We start from the raw sequence: 24,111 nt of genomic DNA on the forward strand, positions 1-24,111 counted from the left end.
ATCTTTAATGGAGGCCACCTTGGTTCCATGCCTGATCCGACCCAAACAACTCGCTGCAGTCAAAATAAATTCTAAACGGTTCTATTTTTCTGTATTTCTCCATAAGATTGAATTTAAACACGACAAAAATGGTTTAATGCTTTAGTACAAATGCAAATTCAGGTTTGGGTTCGAGTGTCAGAAACTTTGGGTTTAAAGTGAAACGTTTCTCAATAAACACAAACAAAAGAAATCCAAAATGGCTGCCATTTATATGCTAAAGACAGACATGCTTAGTTATAAGTAACTGTTTATTTGCGCTTTTGATTATTTTTAATCATATGAAAAAATACAGGGATACTTTGTTGCTGCCTGTTTTGCTTATAATTGTTAGCTTGATCACTTAGTGACAAATTCCCGCATGGGGGTTTAGCCTCCGATACAAATGGAGCACAGGATCACTCCTACCTTATGATTAAGGGCCTGAAAGGAGCGAGTCCCAGAGGAGAGGATGACCCATCCATGGGCGAGGGGTAGAGGCGACTGAGCACCAGCAGCAGCAAGAACAGGCTGGGGTGGAGCGTCACATGACCGCTGTCACTGAACACAAACACACAAATATCCAAATGTTAGCAGAGACGCTTAGCTGTTAGCTGGCAGCTGTGAAAGCAAGAATATTTAATATTTTTTGGAATGAATGATGAAGACCAGTTAGGCAAAAGGCAGAATATAGTTAGCACCATTTAGCTAAATTATGCTAATTTAGTTAGCTTCATTTAGCCAAATGACGCTCAGGCAGTTAGCATTGTTTAGCTTGTCATGAGAACAGAAAATTAGAATCTGCTGGATGTAAACAAACTATAACAACTAATTTGTGACTTCACAGTTACAAAGAACAGCTAGCAGCATTAGCATTGTCAAAGCTACATTATGATGTTTGCAGATGACATTCTGATGTGCCCAAGGTTGAGCTGCATAAAACCTATTTAAATGCTACATGACCTTTAGAAAAAACTCAACTTATAATTTCATTTTTCAAGAACCATTATTTTGTTTGGGTTTTTAGGTTGTAAAATATACAAAATAATCTCGGGGGAAAAATTGGAACCATTTTCTTTAATGCATTACTGATATTTGTATAAAAATTATTTTTAGTTATGAGTTGCTGATTGTAAAACAGTACTTTATTTAGGACCATCAAAGAAAAAAATGTAGCTTCATCTTTCAAAGTCATATTTTCACATTTGTATTAAAAATATACATATGTAAATATTGGGGCTGTGACAAATGGTTGTTTTAGCCATAATATGTTCTATTGATTATTCTGAAGATTAATTAATTAGTTGATTAAAAATGGGCACACTGTGTATTTTTATTTAACCATTTAAGTTTATTTTATACAATATTAAAATATAAACATAAGAATACAAAGAAGTAAATAATTAGATTCATTTTTTAAATAGGAAAACAAACATTTTATTGTCTAAAATTCAAACTCCAATCAACAAAATTAGTTGACCATGTTTCCAATAATCAGATTGATCCCATTAATCATTTCACATAGAAAATATGAAATAACCTGAATAAATTAATATATATCATTATAGAACAACAAAAAGTTTTATTCACACGTTTTTAAATGTCAGTTCCAAAACTAAATATTTAATTTGAAGATTAAAATGCTGAGATAAATGCTGATTACTGACACTTTATCCTGTGGAAATGCCATTTTTCTCATTATTTTTAGGAAAGTTATTGCTTTATATTTATATTTAGCAACATCAGTGCCACCATAAATACCTTCATCATAACCTCATACAGAAACTGTGCGCCATAAACTTTCTTTTATTACACATTCCGACACGGTCAACTCTTCTTCCGTACTTGGACTGAGCTTTTCATCTCCATCTTTTCAAATCTCACCACTTCCAGCTGAGTCAGACAGGAACATTTTCATTTCTGCCAAAACGTTCAAAGTTTTCACTCTGACTCAGTGGCGGTTCAGAAACACAAGGGGAAATTAAATTTTTACTCCACAAGAGTTTCACTTCTTCTCATCCTGTTAAGTTAAAAATGGAGATCAGAAAGAAAAAATAAAAATGTCTTTTGTTTATAGAGCAGTGAGGGCTGGCAGCTGTGCTTTGTGAAGGTCTGTAAACACGAATGTTTTGCTTATGTTACAAAACGTGTGTGAACGCAGCGTCCTTCGCAGAGACCTCCCCGTGACAACGCCGTGTGCTTTCCGTTGTTTCGTTCAGCAAACGCACACAGAGCGCGTTCACGTCGACTTCATGGGAAACGTAACCGCAGCCAATTTGGAGGCGGTCAAATGTTTAGAACTGTCAAAATCAGAGGGACAGGATGTGAGGTCACACATCCAGCAGAAAAAGAAAATGTCCTCCCAGAACTAATGTTTACGGAGGGGAAAAAAATTTGGTTTGCGTTCCTTTCCAATAAATTTGCAAATACTCCTTGGTCACATGTGTCGATTTAAAATGTCAAATATTTAGAGGTTTAGAGAAAACGTGTCTATACATTCTTAATTTTTTGGTGCAAAAAACTGATTGAAAATCAATTTATTAACCCTTTGATGCAGGGGTGTCAAACTCCTTTTTATTTTTTGGGCCAAATCAAAAATCTGAATGTTCTTAAAGGGCCAGAATGCATTGATAAAAACCATTAAACTGTTTAAATATCAATAAATAGATGTTAATTATAATTACATAATCATTAATCCGTCCCTTCAGGATTTTGTGATTTTATTATCACAGAATAACAGATAATTAATGAAATATTAATCAAAGTTAAAGGTAAAAACAAAGTTAAAGGGCAAAAGGTCAACCAGCCCCCCGACTTTTACTTTTACTAAATCAAAATTACTTTTACACTCTTATTAATATCTTCAAAGCAGCACAAGCAAAATATTTTGCTGCACAAATGTAGTTGAGTTGATTGACACCAATTTTGTTTGATTTAAAGAAAGCAGGGGGCTGGTTGACCTTAAAATGGCCTCTGGAACATTTCTTAATATCTTTAAAATGACAGCGTAGAAACATAAAGTTTGCAGCACAAACGTTTGACACTGATTTTGTCTGATTCGAAGGAGGTGGGGAGGCAACTTCACTCAAGTACTTTACAAAAACCTTATATTGCAGCAGAAAAAGCAGTAAATTACGCCGAATGAACTGACCAGCACATTACTGTGAGACAACCCAACAGTTTTACACGGGAATGCAAAAGGAAAAACATCCTCCATCCGCCGTACCTTTTAACAATTTCAGGACATCTTTTTTAAAATCAGGTTTTTAGAGAGGAAACACAACACTGTGACCTTAAGATTCTGAAATCTCCACTTAGACGGAACGGACCTGGTAGGAGAGACGTAAACAAAAGAATATCTAAAGTAAACCAAAGCTTAAGCTTTCCATTTATTTTGCCTCAGACAAATAAATCATCAGCCCCGTTTCAAAAACCGCTGGAATATGATACAGACGTTGTTATCCTGGGAAGGGAAAGGAAGTGAAGATAAGACGGAGCGCTGCAACTAATCACTTTAAAACTCAGACACTGACCTGGAATAGTTTACGAGATAAAACCTGGTGCAGCCAGACAGAAATGATCTGAAATAATGAAGTCAACAAATAAATCTGGAGCCTCAAACTCTGAGATACATTAAAAAAAAAAACAGTTTCGAGCATAAAAATATAAGAAATATATAAAGTAAGAAGAATAAAATGAAATACTACAATAAAGTCATAATGTTACGACTTCATGCTTGAAATATTGTAGCTTTATTCTCGTATGATTATTACTGAAATATGACTTTCTCTAACAAACTTAGTCTTATTATATAATGACTTTATTTCCTAATTTCTTTTTTTTATTTCATTTCTCTTAGTGTGGCCCTAAATTTAGTTCAATAAAAAATATTCTATTCATCCCAAAACGAAATTAAATGTCATCGTGAATGGCGATGCTGCAGGAAGGAAGGATCTTCAGTAGCAGTCAGTCATCCAACGACTCCGAAAAGGCCTCTGACTGAAGACTGTTACTTTATGATAGTCTAATCACTGTAAAGACATGCTAACAGCTAAATATCTGCTAGCATGTAATACAGACAATATTTCAGTGACCAATAGTTGTTGGCAAGCGCTGCTAATCCACCTCATCTGCTTTTGTTGCTTCAATTTAAATCTCTGTCTGGCTGTTTGGTCGTCGTTCAGGTGCTTTGAGATGCTAATCACCTGCTTACAGTTGTAAAAACAATGCCTTGTCGCCACGGTTACGCATCATAACAACTCAAGGAAGGTAAATAAGAGCTGCACAGCATCCAAACCCAGAGGGAACGGTTGTCCAAATAACAACATATAACATATAAAATCAAACTATTTTCACAATTCAAATGCTTACTTTAACTTGTGGTGACTAAAGTCCCAAGAACTAAACTAGAAAAAATATTTTCAGTTTTCTTCACCATCTTCTTGGAACCAGATGGAGAAAAACATCAACTTGAAGACGTTGCCACTAAATGTTTTTAAGGCTGTTTTTACTCATTTGGGGAAGAAATAATTTTTCTTTGAATGTTTTAACTGAGGAATCTTTTTATTAGTTAATTTATGATGGTGTTTAACTTTCTCTGTTCTGCTGTGAATGTTTTGAAAACTCTCTGTGCTGCTGCCAGTCTTGGCCAGGATTCTCTTGTAAAAAGAGATTTTTAATCTTTGTGGGACATTCCTGGTGAAATAAAGGTTAAAAACTTATCTACTCAACGGAAAAAATCTAAATGTGCAGAGAATGTGACTTTGAACTGAAGAAATGAGCAGTGATTTTAGGGTCTTCCTGACTATTGACTCATTAAAAGTGAAAAAAAATCCCAACAGAAAAAACATCCACACCTCTGAAATGTAGCAGGCATGAAAAAATCTGCGGGACAAATCAAACCTTGATGCAGCCGGCTGGGATCGAATTCCCGACCTTATGACCTTTGATCTATATTCATTAGGTAGACTGGTAATTCATCTCGCAGAATAAGTTCACTGAACTCCAATCCAAAACTGCACAGCATTCTGGGAAATGCAGGCAGAGGAAAAGGTTTTAGCAGCTCAACCTCTCAGCCAGCTAAGCACGTTTGGTGGAATCAACTAACTCGCTCACTCTTTGGTTGCCTAGCAACTCACCTATTCTTTGGTTGCCTAGCAACGACCTGCTGAGTAACTGGCACAGCAAACAAAAAAAATAACATTGTGAAGTGAAAACTGTGGATAAAACAGGACCAGGCTGGGAGAATTTTAGATATTTAACACAAGAAACTAGCCAATAATTATTGTTTGGGTGATATGAAATGCTTATATTGTGATAAGATTTTCAGCCATATTGTCCGGCCCCTCTCTGGTCCAAATAAAAACCTTGGTCTCGGTTTGGTTGGAGTGAACTCTTGTGAGCTTTGAATCAATATGTGAACACCAAGCAGACAGGAGTTGGCTCCAAAGGCAGGAAGTGGACTACAGCGCAGGGCATTCTGGGTAAATACAAGCAAAGTAAACGCACTAGTTGAGCCCTAGCAGGAGAAATGACTGGTGGTCTTTTTACCAAAGACAAAAGAGAAATCCTAAAACTGCTAAAATCTGACACCACTCCATTTTTGTTCATTTTGTAAATAAGGACATTGGGCTCATTGTCTTGTTCAGAGGTTTTCACGCTGTTTCCTTCAGTGTTTCTTGGTGCAGCGCCCCTAAAGGCGAGGAGGGGAATTGGTTTTTCAAAGAGTTTGGTTTGTTTAGCAGTGTGAAAGTGAAACGCAAAAGCTGAAAATGTAACAAATGTTGCAATTTTCGACAAACTTCCTTGAAGACAGCAGAGAGCAGGTTTGCTTTACCCTCAGTTTACTTTCTGGCATAGTTTTGGTTGTTTTTCTGCCGTTTGGTTCATAATTACGCCCTACATTCTCTCTGGATCTCGATTTTTGTTTGACCCAAATTACAAAACACTAAATGTGTGCATGTGCACAAAAAAAGACAAGTCTGTCATCTATTTCGGAGCCGTCTGATTGTGAATGTACAGTTGGAAACCACAAACAGCTGCTCTGCTGCCTCTGTCCCGCTGTGTGTCCCTATAGCATGACGCGGTCGGGTCTGTTTGGGTGGCGCGGCGAACAAAAACAAGAAGTCAGACGGCCGAGGTCTGGTTCCGTGGGAAATTTGCAAATGTTTTAACAAGGGTCGAAGGGAGTGTAAAAGAGCTGGTCTGAAAGAGCTTTCAATTAATTGGATCCATATTAAGATAAGGCGGTTTGGGGAGCTGCTGGCCGATTACAAGGCTCCTACAAAGAGGGGGAGCTGACGGCGATAAGGCCAATGAACCTCAGAGGAGTCAACCCTCCACTGCAAAAAAACAGAACGAAAACCAAGAAAGACATTTACTTTATTGGGCCGTAAAGCCCAGTGCTTTGAGCAAATAATCAGTCAAGTGAGGAAGTGATAAGAAAAAGGCTGTGAGAACAAAATACAGAGTGTTGGAATTTAATCTGCAGAAAATAAATAGCTTAGAGTTTGTTTTTCCCTCTGGAGAAAATAAGAAAAAGAAAACACCTTTAGCATCAAGAGTGATGAAGGTTTTAGCCTGAGTTGCCTCACCTTTCCACGGTGGCTGCAGCTTCCTCCAGCTGGCTCAGGAGGAACGGATAGAGAGCGGGAAAACGAGTGAAAAACTCCCGACCCGTCATCCTGTGGGCAGAGGGAGCGAAGGAGAACGGTACGATGATTAATCAACCAACTGCAAAATGTTCATATAAGTACATTGATAGAAACACGGCTTGGCATTGGCAGCTCCATGTGATTCTCATCTCACTTCACAGACATTTTGGCCTTTCTCCCATTGACTTGATTTGTCTCCAACAGGGGACAATTCAAGTGAACAAAAGGAGAATTTGTGAACAATTATGTAAATTTTCTACCCTGTTTTTGAATTCTATTCTGACTGTAGTTTTAGCAATGGCAGCGGAGGAAGTGAACAAAACCGTTCACTCTGTGTTGGCCATCCTTCAAAATATTGAATTAACATTAACAGACATCTTGTTCGGATTAACACTTCTGTCTTCGCAGAGGAGGATGGATGATTACAGCACAGGAAATCTTTGGTAAGTTTTGTAGTGTTGAACTTTTGCTTGACATACGTTAGCGGCAGATATTATCAATTGGGCAAAATGTAAAACTTCCCGGAAGCAATCGTTTCTCGTAGAGCTGAGACTCCAGAACCTTTGTATGGTTTCTACTAGCATGACGCAGTAGCTCCACCCCAACTGTACCGTTTTTATAATGAAAACAGACAAAACAGCATAACAAACCACATTGACCCTAACAGAACCGCAAAAGAACATATTACCCACACAAAGACACTATGATTACCAGCCTAAACTGCCATTTTGCTTTTAATGAGTTCCTGGAAAATGCTCCTGTGGACAAACCTGCCTTTGTTTCAAATATCCCCACATAGCGTGTAAAAGTGATAACTGGAACAACATTAGACCAAAACAGTAAAACATCTGACGCAACACAGCCCAAAAAAACCCGACAACACAGTGACAAAAGGCAGCGATAAAAGTTTCAGGACATAGTCTATGGTCTGATGTTATGACGAGCCGATAAGTTTTTGCTCCAAATCCTGTCAAGCTAAACAAATCCAGCCTTCATCTTTGTTTATCCTCCCAAAGCCAGAAATAAACCCTCCCATTCTTGTGTGAGCAGCACCAACCGTCACATGTTTGGGCCTATGCATTTGCTCAAACACATATGTGACTGTCAATAAAATTACAAACTTTATATTTAACTCTGGCGGTCTTCAACCACCATTCAGCCTGAGGGCCAATAAAGTTTTTATTTGACTCTGTCTGTCTAAATCAAGTCCCTTCAGGAGGGAAGAGGTTTGCTCTGCCCAACTCTTGATCACAAGACTGAGACACTGTTGCACTCTCAGAACGACGGGGAAAACAAGCTAACACACATTCAGCAGAACAAAATCTGTCCAAAGGCTTCTCCAACACGGAGGCAACACTTCAGAGAAAAATGGTGATCAATGTATGTATCTGAATGCAGAACCTGCATGAGAAACACTTGTTTGAGTGCGAATGTTCTCCTAATGAGAGTCTGTTTGCCTGACAAGTCTGAGCTCCTGGAGGTCAAAGGTCACAGGCAGCGTCAGAGCATATTAGACGGAGAGGGAAAAGGGTCAAACAGGAGGTTGGTGAGGCGTTTACATCCACTCATCAGAGAAACGGTTGTCATATGATTGTAATGATTTATTTGAACTGTTGTCATAAGACACACAGCTGCAGATATTTGAAGTTTGTTGTGGGAGCGTTGAGATCAAAGCCATCAGTAGGACGAAGTGTGGGCGTTTCTGGCAACGCTTCGCTGCGTTTCCATTGACCATGATGGAAAAGACGCAAAGATAAACTTGCTTACCGGAAACACCAATTCTGATCAAAAGTTTTTGCAAAAAGATGAGATGTTTTTGTTTTTCCAGCAGCAGCAAAATTTGCGTATTTTGAAAACCTCAGAACAAGCAAAAAAATCATAATAAGTTAAAATATGTGCATTAAAAATGAAGAAAAATGTTTTTATTTTTAGTTGTATAATCATTTCACTACTGAAAGGGATATAAAATGCAACACTAAGGTTTTTTTGCTTCTAAGAAGAAGAATTCAGCTGATTTTTGGCAACAAGTTGATATTCTTCGGGCAAGCAGTCAGAACTGCTCCTCACCTAGCAACCCCATGGAAGCCCAGCTGGTTACCTAGCAACCCCAGCAGAATTCCGCCCCGTCACCTAGCAACCCAAGCGGAACTTTAGCACATTTGGTTAGCTGGTTTTACCACTTTGTCTCCTGGGAAAGATAAATGTTTTGCTGTCGACTTTCCACTTGCTGCATTCTTGTTGGTTGTGCAGGAGGCTCCACTTCTGGTTTTCAAAAATGTACGGTTGTAGTATTGCGGCCATTTTCTCGTGTGAGTGAAAACGTTGAGCTGGGAACTGATCAGACTAAAATCTCATTATCTAAGATTGATTTTGTGCCATAAATGAAATGTAACGATTTGGCTAGCCCATAAATCTATCCTGGCCTGTTCAAGGAAGCATAATAGGTCGCCCTTAAAAGTTTAATATTAACATTTAGTTTGTGGCTGTAGCATTTGTTTCAGGATTAGTTTGTGATTGTGATCTTTAATCATACTGTGGCTGGTCAGGATGCATTAGAAACATTTTACATGTGTATTTTTCTTGACGGGGAGTCTGTCAAATTCCTGTAAATGCATCTATAATCTGTGAAATCCGTACACACTTGCATGACACCAAGGCCTTTAGAAATAGGTTCTCCTCTGCTAAAAAGGGAGTAGCCTTCCAGAGGAGCTTGGCAAAGAAACATTTACGGCAACGCTCAAAAGCCCCTCTGCAGCATTAATCTGGACATTTTTATATGTACACGTGGAGTGCAAAGTGAGGAGTTGAGGCAGCGTTGAGATAAAGCCGGTGGGGGCCTCGGCTGGAATGTAGTGAGCAATCTTCACTCTGTCAGCTTTGTTTACAGTTGCATTTATCTCCACCACAATATCTCATCGACATCCATCCGTGGTCACGGAGCGTAGCGAGCCATCAGTCTGCGCTTTAGTTGGACGACGATCCCCAAGCAAACAATATCACTGGATACAAGTTATTTCAGAAAATACACATCTGGCATTCCCACAGACAACATCAAATCCAGGCTTTCCAAACACTCGAATACACATAATTGTGTTTGTCTGAGCAAGAAATGTGTTTATTCTCCAGCTCCAGTGAACCAAGAGAACGCTGCACACACAGAGACCCAAATATTAGAGTGGACAAGCTGTCACAATACGTTTTCTGCTGCCAGAGATCACAACCACAAAGTCACGGTAATAACAGCGACCAGATGCACAACAGACTGCGGAAAAGATAAACTCCCAAAGATGCAATTATAGGAATAAGTTGCGAAACAACAGCAATTCTCTGATGTGAAGAAGGCAAATTTGACTATTATGCTACTAAAAGAGAAATAAACCAAATCACTACGACTTAAAGAGATAATTTCCATAACAGTATTTTTCATTTATTACAAAACACATTCTCTCACAAGCACATAAAAATAACCTCATGCTCTAATAAGAAGAGCATTACATTTCAGAGAGCTGAACAAGGTGTTGGACAGAAGACTAAAACCACATGTAGAAGACAAACAGGAGCGAACTCAGCTGGGGTAACAGCGTTCAGAGGCCTTGAGCCAGTAAAAATACTACAAAAGGAACCAGACAGAGAGCTCTGGAGCAGAAAGCCCTGGGAAAGTTAGGCCTGGATTACCCAACGACTTCAGAATCACTTTGGAGTCCCAATCATGCAGAGCCCAAAACGTCAAACTGCAAACCTTATAGCAACTGGAAATTAACATTTAATTTGATCAATCATAACTAACAAATGTTTTTCATGGATAAATTTATGGTCTATGTTAATAAAAACCAACAAGAAAATAGATTTACGAATATCAGCCAAGCTAACTCTCCTGTGAGGCAGCATTTTATTACCTCTTGGCATGCCAATTTACAGTGTCTCTCTTACTAAGACTTCATTCTACCAACAGCTAGCATGCTAATTGTGACAAAGCTTTATGCTAAAGATTATACAGAAACTTAATAAAAGCTGCTTTACAATTGTACAAGGTTAATACAGAGTCTGTTATTAAATAGAAACAAGATAACATATCTCCCAAGCTAACTATGAAGCTACATTGGACCAATAGCTAGCATGCTAACTGTGACAAAGCAATAAGCTAAAGTATTTAGAGAAGTTTTAATAAAAAACTCACCTTAGTATTGAGCAACGCTAATGTTTCTAAATCAAAATTACATGACAGATCAAAAATATCAACCAAGCTAACTTCTCTGAGCCTTTATTTTGGCAACAGCTAGCATGTTAGGTGTGACAAAGAATTTAGCAAAATGATTGTACTTGATTGTACAAAATCAACAGCAATGTTGTAAAAGGATCATTTATAGTGACTCTGTTTCTAAATAGAATTAGTCATTTTAATAAAATCAAGGCAACCCAAAGCTCAATTTTACCACCAGTTAGCATGCTAAATGTGATAAAGCTAAAAAATTAATCAAGCTAATGTTAAATACTAGATCAGTCATCCTTATTAAACTAAAGCTTAGTGATGGTTAGCTGATTTTGCTATAACAAGGGTAATACTGTTATGTTATTATATTAATATGAAGATAATACTTAGTAACATTAGCACCAAACTTTAGCATTTTACCATCACATTAAACAGCACACACCAAATTGTTTACCCAAGTTATTCGCTAATAAGGTCGTTTTATCAAAGTGGTTCCAGTGCTGGACCAAAACTGGAGTTACAGCTGGTTTTTAACAGGTTCTATAAAACGGAAAAGACCCGAATGTGTTTTCCGCAGGAGAGTTTACTCCGAGAAATGTTTTACTCTGATCTTCTGTGGAGAATCGCAGCGAGGGAACAATGCTGACCTACAACAGATTGGTTTCCATCATAACTGCAAACAGGCTTTTTAAACCCCGTCTTAAACAACAGCACCACCAACATTGTCAACCTGCTTTTCTAATCTTTAATATTTGCACAAGACTTTTTAGATCCTATTTTAAGAAGGATTTAATGACACTATTGTTCATAGTGGTAGACCTGTCAGTGTTTATAAACTGTGAGAAATTGTATTTAATTAAATGATACAAAATAAATGAAGTTGTAAGTAGTGGTTGTGATTTCAACTCATTGTAATATTTAAAGAGACAGTGGGAGCTTTGAGCTTTTATTATTTTAACAACAATTTAAAGTTTAACTAAAATGATATCTTCATGTTTTGTTGTTTTCCATGCAGATTAACATTTGAACTAACACAAGTTTAAAGAGTATATTTAATTTTTTTGCTGATTTTAATGAGCAGCTTTTCAGTTTTTAATTAAATCAAAGGTTTTTGTGCTGTTTGTTTTAATAAATAAAGCTCTATCATAATCTCAATCAATTTTAGTCGATTTTTTCAGAGTGTAAAACAAAAAGGAGAAGATAAAATTACCCTCAAGCCAAATCATGTTGCTGCAGCTCAACTTCTCAACCACTTCAGCTGGACATGATGATTGTAAAATATATAAATGCATGAGGGAAAAACACTTGAAGCCATGCCTGCCGTCTATTTCAATTCGCTTTTCTCCAAACACTTGAGCTGTTGTTTGACAAGGTGCTGCGAGTCAGGATTCTTCCGAAAACCTTAAAAAGAAATCTGCAATCTTTCAAACAATTCTCCAAAGCAGAGCCAATATGGATTCAACCAAAACAAGGAGGGTTTAACTCATAAACAAGACGACTGTTTACACATGGAAAACCTATTTTGAGCGAGCGATACTTATAGATCCTGATGTAAACATGTAACTGTGTCACCTCGTGTTTTTGACAGCGAGTCTTAACATTAGCGTACGCTCACATTTAAAATAAAATAAAGAAAAAACACAGAGATCCACCCACGTCTTTTATGATTTCCAAAGTTTTGGGCAGAAATCGGCAGCTCAAACGTTTTCACTGGTCAAAAAATAAATCACCAAAAATGTTAGTTTTTTTTACCTACTCAACATTAAAATAAGCATTAACTATTTTAATTAAACAAATAATCAGACTATTTTTCGTAGGAATGAGATTGTACATACAAAACTTCAAATGTTTTTGAACGTTTTCCTTGTTAAATGAATTGTTGCCCAGTTTGTTTATTATTTTGGGATCGATTAAAGAAAACTGGAAAAACATTTCATCTGTTCTAGATCCAGGAAAAATCAGGATCCAGGTCACTGAAAGCATCTGAAAGCACCTCAGCCAAGTTTTTAGACAGTAAATAAAAGCAGATTTGGGCCCACCAGACTTTACTTTTAAGGTACGAGTCCATGAGCATATGTGGTCCAAGTTACCATGACAACAGAAGGGAGCCAGGAAGTTTGGACATGATGATCACTTTGTGTTGCATCTAACATTTTTTAGATTTTGGTTTAAAAGTCTTTTTTTTTTTTTCCCCTAATTTATCTTTGAATTGTGGTTAGGGGGCCGCAAAAACATCAGTCCAGGCGCCACAAATGGCCCGCAGACCCCACTTTGAACACACTCAGCTTAGGAGACAGTCCTGTTATTTATTTTTTTATTTCCCCCCCAGGGGGTCTTTTTGTGGGCTGTCGTGTCCCTTATATGACAGTAGGCTGACAGGAAGGGGGGAAGACATGCAGTAAATGTCGCCGGGTCTGGGAATCGAACCCGCGACGGCCACACCGAGGACTGAAGGCCTCCAAATGTGGGTTGCGCTATCCCCTACACCACCATAGCATGCCCCGATAGTCCAATTATTAAAAATGTTGAAATATATAGAATAAAAGTGACATTTATCATCCCGTGCAGACCAGATGTGACTATTTAAAGAGTGATTACTCCTCATATCATCATTTCCACATTCCTTTTTCTGCTTCGTCATTCCTGCAGCAAACCTGAAATCTGAATCTGTGCAAAGGCCAATCTTCAGTCAGGGCAGCGTTACAACAGCGCCGCTCGGTGGCAATGCTTATTCTGCAACTTAACTTTTAATTTTTTTAAATGCTTTCAAAGTTGAACAGATTTATCACTTCTTTTTTTTTTACATTCATGCTGGTAAAATTCTGGAAATTATTCTTTTACTATTTTCCTGTTGGATCTCTGCAGAACGCTTGAAACCTAAAACTCAGAAGAGTAATTAAAGAGAGACAGAGAAGCAGCAGACCTGTTCTTCTTTGAGTGTTCGTCTTTCCCTCTCTTCACGCCAAAGATCCTCGTGATCAGAGTGCTGAAGAGGAGCGTGGAGGAGTTCCTCACCTGGAAAACAAACAGAAGAAGAGAGAGGCTGGGAAACAGGAATCAGGAAAATGTTTTAAAAGAAGCATTCTTAAACTTCACTTAACTTAGAAATAGAAATAATTCAATTAAAAAATAGTTTATTGATCGCAAAGGGAAGTTTAATGTTACTGCAACTCATAAATTCAAAATTCTTCAGAGTTATTGCAGATAGAGATGGAATGACCTCCTGTAGCAGTCTGTGTTGCAATGTATTTGAAGAAGCCTCTGACTGAAGACACATGTGCAGGCTTCAGTGAAATTCATGTGTGACAGCAGCGTCTTGTATAAAGGTTCAAATGAAAAAAGTTCTTAAAATGTTAAAAACAACATTAACAATAACAATAATAACTGCGTGTATCGTTTATCAGGATAAAATTCTTGAATTTTCATTTATAATTTTAACAATAAATTAAACTGAATGATTTTTAAAATCTCCCAAAACATCCGTATTGTTGCGATTGTTAGCTTTACTCCACAGTTTGTTTAATGAGGGCATCAATAAATACCAACACATTGGAAAAATGTAAACATTTGTTGAGAGCTGCTGGGGGAAAGGATCTCCTGTAACGCTCCTTTGTGCATTTAGGATGCAGCAGTGTCAGTAATAAGACCTTAATGTTGGTTTTTATGAAGTAAAAGCTTCAGATTTAGACTTACCGCCCACACAGGAGAGGTGAATCCCAGCACAGCAGCTTGCATCCCGTCTGAGACGAAGGGAATGATGTTTTCCCCCAGACGAGTGTCTCTGTACAGAGCTCTGAGGATGTTCAGCACATGCACCTGTAGAGAGGGGAATGCATGTTTGGAAACCACATCAGAAAAGTTTAGATCTGTGAGTGAGAGGGTCCAACCTGAGGCACGGTGGAGGCGTCGGTGTTCCTGTCAGCCGCCGGCGAGGCCAGAGTGATCAGCTGCCTCATGGTCGCCTTCAGCAGGCTGCAGCTGGACGCCTTCGGCTCCGAGGAGAGCAGCGCCTGCAGGGGGAACGGGAAGGTAACGGAGGGATCGTTTAAAAACCGCAAAATTAAAACGTGACTGACCTGAAACAGAGAGCTGACCTGACATTTGCCTCATCGAGCCACAGTTTGAAGAGAGTTTACAAAGATCAATATCGATAGATAATACGTCTGATAAAATATTCAATACATAGATCATTCACTGAACTCGAAACCAGAACCGCACAGCATTCTGGGAGATGTAGGCAGAGGGAAAACTTTAGCCACTTTCACAGCCAGCTAAGCTAGGTTGGTGAAATCAAGTAACTCTCTCAATATTTGGTTACCTAGCAACAGCTTGCTTGGTAACAAGCACTTACAAGTTCTCCCTTAACTATGGTTACCTAGCAACAACTTGTTGAGTAGCTTGCAGCAGTTTCAGTTTTCTCTTAACTGCTTAAAAATAAAAAATAACAGAAATCAGAGAAAACTGTGTATAAAACAGGAAAGGTAACATAACCAACAATCTAATCAATAATTATCGATATCAACTGATACGAAACGCATAAATAATGATATGTTTTTATCATCCATTCCTAGAATCAATGTGTCAGATATTTCTGTTTGATTGCTTGTTTCCTTTTGCTGGTTTTGTGCACAGGAGTTTTGTTGTTAATGACTTAAAATCCAGAAACCATTTGCTGGATTCTTGTTGGTTGTGCAGGAGGCTCCACTTTTGCTCTTCAAAGTGGAAAAGCAAAAGTTGCGTAACTGTGCATCTGTTTGCAGCCATTTTCGTGTGGCTAGCAACAGATTATTTGGACTTAAAGTGACAAGACATCTTAAAGCAGACTAAAATCTCATTATCTAAGAATGATTTGCTGAAACAAATGTCATGAACATGTTTTGTTCAGACCACAGAGCTACAGTAACCTGTTCAAAGAAGCACCTTTTTCTCCAAACGGGTTAAAACAGCTTGTTTCTCTTCATTTTTATGTTTCCTCCTTGACAGTGTTGGCTGTTTTTCAGCTGAATTAAATGTGAAAATGTTGTGAAATCATGAGTCATTGGAGGGAGAAGCAAAGGAGCGAGAGCCGTTTCCCATCCAGCCAGTGACAGTGGGAATGACCTCGATGACTGAGAATCCTCACCAAAGCACAACCAGGCTGTTTGTTGCCTGTTTTATGGCTCTGATCTCAACTCCAGCTGCGCTTCATTCACTTGAAGAGCCACTGATACTCTGACTGCATTACATCATTTCTGGTGGGAGCAGAGAGTTATCTCACAGAGACGGGAGCCGGCCGGGCCGGGCCGGGCCGGGTCGGGCCGCAAAAACACTAGAACAAGTTAACAAGAAAATGATTCTAGATTCCAGCGGAAACGTCTCAGAACAGCTGGAAGGAAACAAAACAGCAAGAAATAGAAGCTTATTAAAGTAAAAGATTAATAATTGATTCTGCAAATCTAAGCATTTTTATTCAATATTATGAGTAAAAAAAAATGCAAATAAGCAAACAATTCATTACATTTGTAAATAATAAAATATTTGTATAAAATGCAATAAAATGTTTTGGCCTAATTATTGCTCTGTGGTCTTTTTTTGAGTTCCATATAACGATTAATCAATTACAAAATTAGTTGACAATTATTCAATTAATCGATTCGTCACAATTAATCTGATTAATCATTTCAGCTTTACTGGAAACTAAGTAGCTCTTCAACATATATACTGAGATATTAAACATTTCATGGAAGAAAATGCAAAAGTTTTTATTAAATGTAAAACCTAAAAATAGAAATAAAATGGTGCTTCTTGAAAATGTCAACAAATTTCCCATGTTAGAGATTTAACAAAATAAAAAGTTGACTCGTTTTTCAAATGTTTTGTAATATTTGTGTCTCTAAGTGTTTTTTTAGGAAGCTTTAAATCTAACAAGAGGTCAATAAGTTCAATCACGCAACAAGGAAACATTTTAGTAGAAGAAGAAAAGCCTCTTCATATTCAAAAATATTTAAATAAATTTAGAAGTTCAGATTATTTTTATAATGAACGTATATGCAGGAATGAACAGATGGATGCACTTTCTTGTTATCATTACCTAAAAAATGCTAACCAAACTCCTTGTGTGAAGCTTTGCCAGGAAGAACGATCTCCGTTACAACAACAGGAATGTTCTGTTCACCTGCTGGTTCCGAGTCTCGCTGCGCTCTCAATGGGTTTATTTCTACAGCAGAAACTTCTTTAAAACCATCAGTGTGACTCAAGCACCCTTCGGACTCTTTCTAAGCGTTTCGTAGCGTCTACCTGGATGTAGAACGGTATTCCCGCGCTTCGCCGTGTGGCACACAGCTTCGACGTCGGGTCGCTGGATTTGACCTCTTCCAGAACCTCGGAAAGCCAGCGGGACGGAAGCTGCTGCAGGTTCCGACTGCCGCTCCTTAAAACACAAAAACATTAGGAAGATGATCCAGAATTCGTTCATTTACTGCTAAATAAATAAACGACATTTAGTGAAAACTGAGGATGAAAAGGAAAGGTCACAACAGCAGTTTGGCAGCATTTCAGATAGTTTTTATTTATTCTTATCTTAGCTATTTATTATCAATTAATCGGATATTTTATTTTTAGTATATGTATAAAACAAACATTATAGACTAACAAATAGAAGCTGCTGGACTGATGTTAACAAACAGCTTGATTTACTCTTTTCTTAGAATAAATACGGTGAACCTGAATGTGTCTGTCGTGAAGTCGACCAACTGAACGTACAGAACGACACTCCTGGCTGCGGTGGCCGTAATCTAATGAAACTAAAACATTTTGACTGTGAGCCACAAAAAATCACTCTGAGATTTTGTGAGCACAACCAGAATTACCGTATTTTTCAGACTATAAGCCGCTACTTTTTTCCTACACTTTGAACCAGGCGGCTTGTAGCCCGATGCAGCTTTTCTGTGGATTTTCCTTCAACCACCAGGGGGCTCTCTAGCAGGAAGTGAATCATTGGAAGTCAAAACTGGAAATCAAAGAAGAAAATGCTGATTTTCATTTAGAACAGAGAAATTTCTTCAAACTCATAGGATGCAGCTTTTAAGTTGAGAGCAATCGAAGGAAATAGAGCTAATAAAATATTTGTATAAGATGCAAATATTATGGTTTCGTAAACTCGGCGTGAACGAAACCATGGTTTGGCGTTGGAGACGGAGGGCAGCACCTTAATAAATCCAGAAGATTTATTAGAACGCTGCCCTCTGCTGGGTCTGTACGGAAAACCGAGAGCGGAGGAGACACCAGCGGCTTATAAATGTACGTTTCCAGTTTTTTTTCTAAAAATTTGTAGGTGCGGTATTTAGTCAGGTGAGCTCTATAGTGCGGAAAATACGGTAATTCCTATTAATTCACTAAAGGGGAGGTCTTACTGTCGTTTTCTGACAAAATTAAAGTGTGCCTTATATTACAGAAAATACGGTACATTTTTCAGCCAAATTGTCCAAATCAACACGAGGAACAAAAGTGGCATCTCTGTAAGAAGTTTTATTTGGAGGCGTTTCGAGAGCAACAATTTGGGAATCTGCTTCAGCTAAAAGTGCAAAAAAAAAAAAAGAAAAAAAGGAGAAAGTGAAAAAGGACAGAAGAAGAGGGCAGGACAGCAGAGAGGGAGTGAAAACACGGAGGAACGCAGCAAAGGCAGAGCATCAAAGGGCTGCGGTCAGGCACCCTGCAATCAACACCCTGTAATGCAGCGAACGGTCTGCATACCAGCCACACAGAGCAGAGCAAACACACACTCCCAGCATCCTTTGCAACCACCAGAATGTCGCCCCCGTTATAAAACAGAGAGAGAAGGAAGGAGGGTTTCTGCAGAACAACAAAACAGGAGGACGCGTAGCTGAGCACTGGGTGGTTCAAAGCGCATGGCGCTGCAGCACTGGAGCGCCCCGTCACCTGCTGCAGCGCCGACTTGGAGCGCCGCAGCAGGAAAACAGGAACACTGACCATCATTCATGCTAATGCAGGAATTACTCCTGCAGCGTCCGCCGTGCTAGTCGGTACACCGCCTCGTAATAAACCCAAGTTTTATTGCAGCAGCATAATCTCACACCGAGACATTTCAGACAAACCCAACCTTTAATTTCAGTCCTTTTATTTAGTCGGGGAAAAACCCGACATTAAGGGAAAAAAGAATCGGTTTTATAAAATCCGAATGCGACATCGTTAAGTTAATCAGAGTACAACATAGAATAAAATGTACTTGATTCCTAAGTTTAAATTGCTTATTTCCTGCTCCATAAAGTGTTAAATATTCATAAATGCACTGCAAAAACACAAAATCTTAGCAATTATTTTTATAGTGCAAATATCTCACTTGAAATAAGACAAAACTAACATATCAGTAACTTTTCAGCAAGAAATAGGAGCTTGTTTTAAGTAAATAATTCCTTAATATTGATGATTATTGTTGTAAATTCAATAATCTGCCAGTGGAACTAGTTGCTTATTCTTGTCAAAACAACATCTGGAAAAGTATAAAGTGTGTGAATATTGACACATACGCAGGATGTGGACATTAGAGGTAACAGGAAAAGTCTGGATACCCAGGAAGTCTCCATAGCAACCATTAGACACCGTCAGCAGGCTTGTGAACGAATGTGAAACCACCATTAATGCAGCGTTTTTGGAATGCTGTAAAAACTTATGCATATATAATTACAGATATAGATAAATGAGTTGAGTCTGAGTTTTAACATCAGGAAAAGAAAAGCAGGATTTAAGTCGTGCAAACACTTCTGAACTCATCCACTCACTAATTACTGCTTGGTAGTGTTACCTTTCAGCCTCTGTAGTACAACAGAGTATAAACACACACACACACACACACACACACACACACACACACACACACACACACCTGCAGAGCATGTCGGTGAGCCGTACGAAGCCCACGTACGCCAGTTCAAAGGCGCCTCGATGGCGGGACTGCAGGAGCTGCTGGCGGAAGTACAAACCGACTCCTTCCACCTGCAGGAGAGAGAACCGGGATGAGAGGAGCAGCAGCTGCTGGAGTCATGGTGTCACAGCTTCCTGTTAGCCAATCAATCAATCAATCAATCAATCAGTCAGTCAGTAACAACGTAAAGTAAAACAAACTCTATCATTTCCATCTGCCTGATTTTTTTCGACCAAAGAGAAAAAAGTTCTACTGCATGATTGAATTATTAGGTTTTTTTATTATTATTTCCATGAAAGTTTAAAAAAATATTTTAAATTTTTATCTGATTAATTGTCAGAATAATCTAAAAGATAATCAATTACTAAAATAACCTCTTCTGGAAACAAATTCAGATTAAATATCTGTTCACATTAAGATTCATTAATTAGGTGACAATTAAATTTATTTACAAGTATCAGAGTTAATTAAATATGTTGCAATAAACAATAAATCAATTAATTACATGAGATTAAATGTAAAAACGCTCAATTTCCATTTGCATGATTCATTGTTTTTTCTCTTTTCTTTCTCTCTTTCCACCAAAAACTGGATGACAAAAGTCTTCAGTCTGGTGCTTCAGTCTCATCTAGACCCTTTTCTGAAGGATAATTCAGTTTCTGAAGAGACTAAATTATCTTATTTGTCATTAGATTTCTGTTTTTTATTTATTTTAGATATTTAAAATGTATTAAATGTTCATCAGAATTTAAAGTTTATCGACTCAAAACAATATTATCGTTTATCGCAATAATTTCTGCAACAATTTATCATTTGTTATCACTTCCTTTTTTAAAGAAATAGAAATAAATGCTCACTTTCTTCATGGCCTGAATGTAACTTTTGTTTTAAATGATTTAACTGCTTCATATTCATATCAGCAAGTTCTGCAGAGGTCGATAAATGAGCCGTTCATGAATCGGAGAGCTCTGGTCTTAAAGGTGCAGTACGCAGCTTTAATAAAAAATGTTTGTTTTATTTTATTTGATAAAACTGTCAATATTTTCTGACAGATAAAATGTGAAAAAAAAAATCAAGTTCTTCTGCCTCTTCTCTGTGGTTCTACAGCCATCAGCAGAAATACACAGATACCAGTCAAAAACAGCCAGTCAGAGGGCCTTATCGCTGTCAATCAAGCTCATGTACGCGCCACTTACCCGCTCCCATGCACAGCACATACACAGTGCAGCTTATCGTAACAGAAAAACAAATCAAAATTTGTTTTATGGGATTTTTCCACATTATGTAGCCACAAAGCAAATAAAATCCGTCTTAAAGTTTATTCTTTTATTTTTTATCAATATAGAAATTTATTTTACACCTGAGAACAAAATACATGGGGCAGTACATTGTATTAGTAAAAAACAAAAAGACAAACAGAAAATAATATGTATTAATGAATTAGTATTAACTGTGTGTGTGTACAACATTATGGTGATCTGAATGACATCAGATTGTGGAGCAATTAGAAAACAGCAATCAGGTAATAATGACAATGACAATAATAACGATTCAATAAATTATTGTTGAGAAGAAGGGGAATAAAGAGTTATAGTTTAGAAATTATTTCCACCAAGTGGAGTTTGTTGTGTTGCATGCAGAACCTACATGGGATGAGAAGAACAATGCAGAAAATAATTTAATTGATTAACTGGTTTATTGTTATATAATGCAGCTTTAAGCCTCGTTCTTCACTGAGCTGAAACTTTGCCTCTCCGCTGCTGATCTATTCGAGTCAGCCGGCCGAAGCGCTGCGGTGGAAACGCTCCAGAAAGAGCAGGGGTCCAAAACTGCTCCGCAGCGACCAGAGAGCGACCGCCACGCTGAGGCACAGAGCGACTGATGACAGTCGGGTCCTGATAAGTGTTTTCCGTTTTCCCTGACTGTACTTTAGAGGTGTCTAACCAGAACTAAACGGGTAATTACATGTGTGTAACCCAGAGACCAGAATAAAACCTCATAAAACAGAGCGGGCGCACTTGATGTGGATGTGGGTCAGCTTACGACGAACAGGTGCTCCGAGACCGAAATGTCCCGACACTCCAACCATCGGTCACAAATTCAACGTTTTACAACAAACGTGTGATGTTAACAATAAAAAAATCTGTTTTATAACTCCTTTGTGGCCTCAGCACATCGAGCTGTGAGAGTGGCATGTCAGTAGCGTGACAAGTGTGCTGAAATAAGGACGCTGAGACGTCCGCATAATGGCCACCGTCCGTAAAACCATCCAGTTAGTAATAGTGTTACCGACGGCGTTCTAACTTTACACACGCAGAGACGCGCCGGGCCGTTTCTGTGGCAGTGTGCAAACTGTTGAGCGTGCTGCAGGTGAGGCGGCAGGGCGAGGCGGACGCAGCGCTCCGGCTCCCTGTCATTAAGGCTGCGGTGTCACCACCACCGGAGCAGCAGCCAGGCCCCGGCTTAGTCAGGGGTGGCACGGAGGGCACGGGGCGGGGTGGCACAGTCCGGAGGCACAAACAGCGCCCGATACGGACTGCAGGGCTCTGTTCCCACAGCAAAACTCCAGCATTTTCAGATGTCCTGACCTTTCAAGAATCACACTTTGGAGACTAAAACAATAAGAATGAACTATTACTGCAGGGAGGAGGTAACCAGAACGCTTTATGGTTTAAAACAAAACAGCAATTTAACAAAAACCTTATAAAACATAAGCCAATCTTTACTTCAGTAAGTTATTGAGCCATTAGGAATAACAAATATAATTTATATGATCGCCCGACCCCGCTAGGGACAAGGGATGGATGGATGGAAATATGACTTACATTAAAAGAATCCAAATACAAATCATGTTAAAGGTGACCTATTATGCTTCCTGAAATAGGTTAGGATCGGTCTACGATTTATACAAAACGTCTTCATTACATTTTTTGCACACATTCATTCTTAGATAGTGAGCTCTTAGTCTGGTCAGTTCTGCCCATCAGCTGTTAAATCTAAATAATCAGCTGCTGACAACGCCCCCCAACTCAGCGTTTACACTCAGACAGGAAAATGGCTGCAAATAGAAGCGCAATTGTACAACAGTACATCTTTGAAAAGCAGAAGTGGAGCCTCCTGCACAAGCAACAAGAATGCAGAAAGTGGTTTCTGGATGGCAAGTCAACAACAAAACACTTGTCTTTTCCAGCAGCCATTGTACAGCGGTAAATCGGTAAAGCTGACCAAATCTGCTGGAGTTCGGCTCGGGTTGCTAGGTAACGGGCGGAACTCAGTTGGGGTTGCTAGGTAACTGACCATATCCACTTATTTGTGACGCTACATTAAGTAGGTTTTTGAAACGGCTCATTTTCCAGACACAAAAAAAACTTTAACTTATTGCCAAAAAACATTTGGGTGGATTTTTTTAAAGTGCTCTGATGTTTTTAGAAGCAGCAACCCAAACAGAAGTACAAAAACATCCACAGTGTGAATTTTGCATAATAGATCCACTTTCAGGCGGATCTATTATGCAATAGATCTACCATTCCTGCTCAAATTAAATGCTTAAACATAATAAAAAGATGTCTAAGAAAAATTCTCGCTAACTTTTCTGGCATTTAGCAAATAGAAATAATTTAGGTAATTTTTATTAACCAAAAATAAGAAAAAAACTGTCTGATTTAACTTCAGATGGTGTGAAAAAAATCATGCCTGTCTTTTTATCAAGTGTATGAAAATAGTTTGTTACAACTGTAAATAATGTATTTTTCCCAAATTTAGACTTTTACTCAAACATTAGACTGCACTTTACGACTAAACTTACATGCTTGGATGTCAAGCACTTTCCAAACCTTGAAAACATATAATTGAAAGGATTTCAAGCATCGTGTGTGAAGAACCAGAACAGGAAACACAAAAACCCGTTTTACTCGTAAAACATCTTTAGATGAATCAACAGATGAAAGCGAGAAAATACGTAGGGCTTAGACAGCCTTAGTCTGATCTTTTAATCTGCCTTACGGCGCGTCAGTCAACCCGACTGACCCTCAACCGGACAGAGCGGACCGCAGCAGAACCAAGCCCCAATGACTTATCACGACGGGCTCCAGGACAGGACTGACCTCACCGGGGGTAAAAATGGCAGCAACAGTCACCGTTGGGTGGCTGGCGGCCGCCGGAGCCCAGACCGCTGCGGTGCCGAGCCGGGCAGAGCCTATTTAAAGCCTTCCCCCTCCGAAGGTTCCCGTCTGTGTAACCGTTAAAAAGGGCCGTGCAGGCTTCCTGCGAAGGGCGTGGGGGGCAGGAGGGAGGGAACAGCGAGGACTTTA

General features: G+C 38.7%; 1 protein-coding gene across 4 annotated transcripts in view; it reads right to left on the reverse strand.

Moving 5' to 3' along the window:
• thada (THADA armadillo repeat containing) overlaps positions 1 to 24,111 on the reverse strand; it is a 110,323-nt gene that overhangs the window by 64,280 nt on the left and 21,932 nt on the right. For all 4 annotated transcript variants that reach the window (XM_044135842.1, XM_044135840.1, XM_044135841.1 and 1 more), the window contains exons 22-28: positions 19,763 to 19,872; positions 17,158 to 17,290; positions 14,769 to 14,891; positions 14,575 to 14,697; positions 13,805 to 13,896; positions 6,612 to 6,701; positions 448 to 579 (exon numbers count right to left, since the gene is read on the reverse strand). In XM_044135842.1, the coding sequence (XP_043991777.1) occupies positions 448 to 579; positions 6,612 to 6,701; positions 13,805 to 13,896; positions 14,575 to 14,697; positions 14,769 to 14,891; positions 17,158 to 17,290; positions 19,763 to 19,872 (803 nt within the window). The remainder of the gene's footprint in view (positions 1 to 447; positions 580 to 6,611; positions 6,702 to 13,804; positions 13,897 to 14,574; positions 14,698 to 14,768; positions 14,892 to 17,157; positions 17,291 to 19,762; positions 19,873 to 24,111) is intronic.

Source organism: Gambusia affinis, linkage group LG13 (genome assembly GCF_019740435.1).
Source record: "Gambusia affinis linkage group LG13, SWU_Gaff_1.0, whole genome shotgun sequence".
Classification (NCBI taxonomy): Eukaryota; Metazoa; Chordata; class Actinopteri; order Cyprinodontiformes; family Poeciliidae; genus Gambusia; species Gambusia affinis.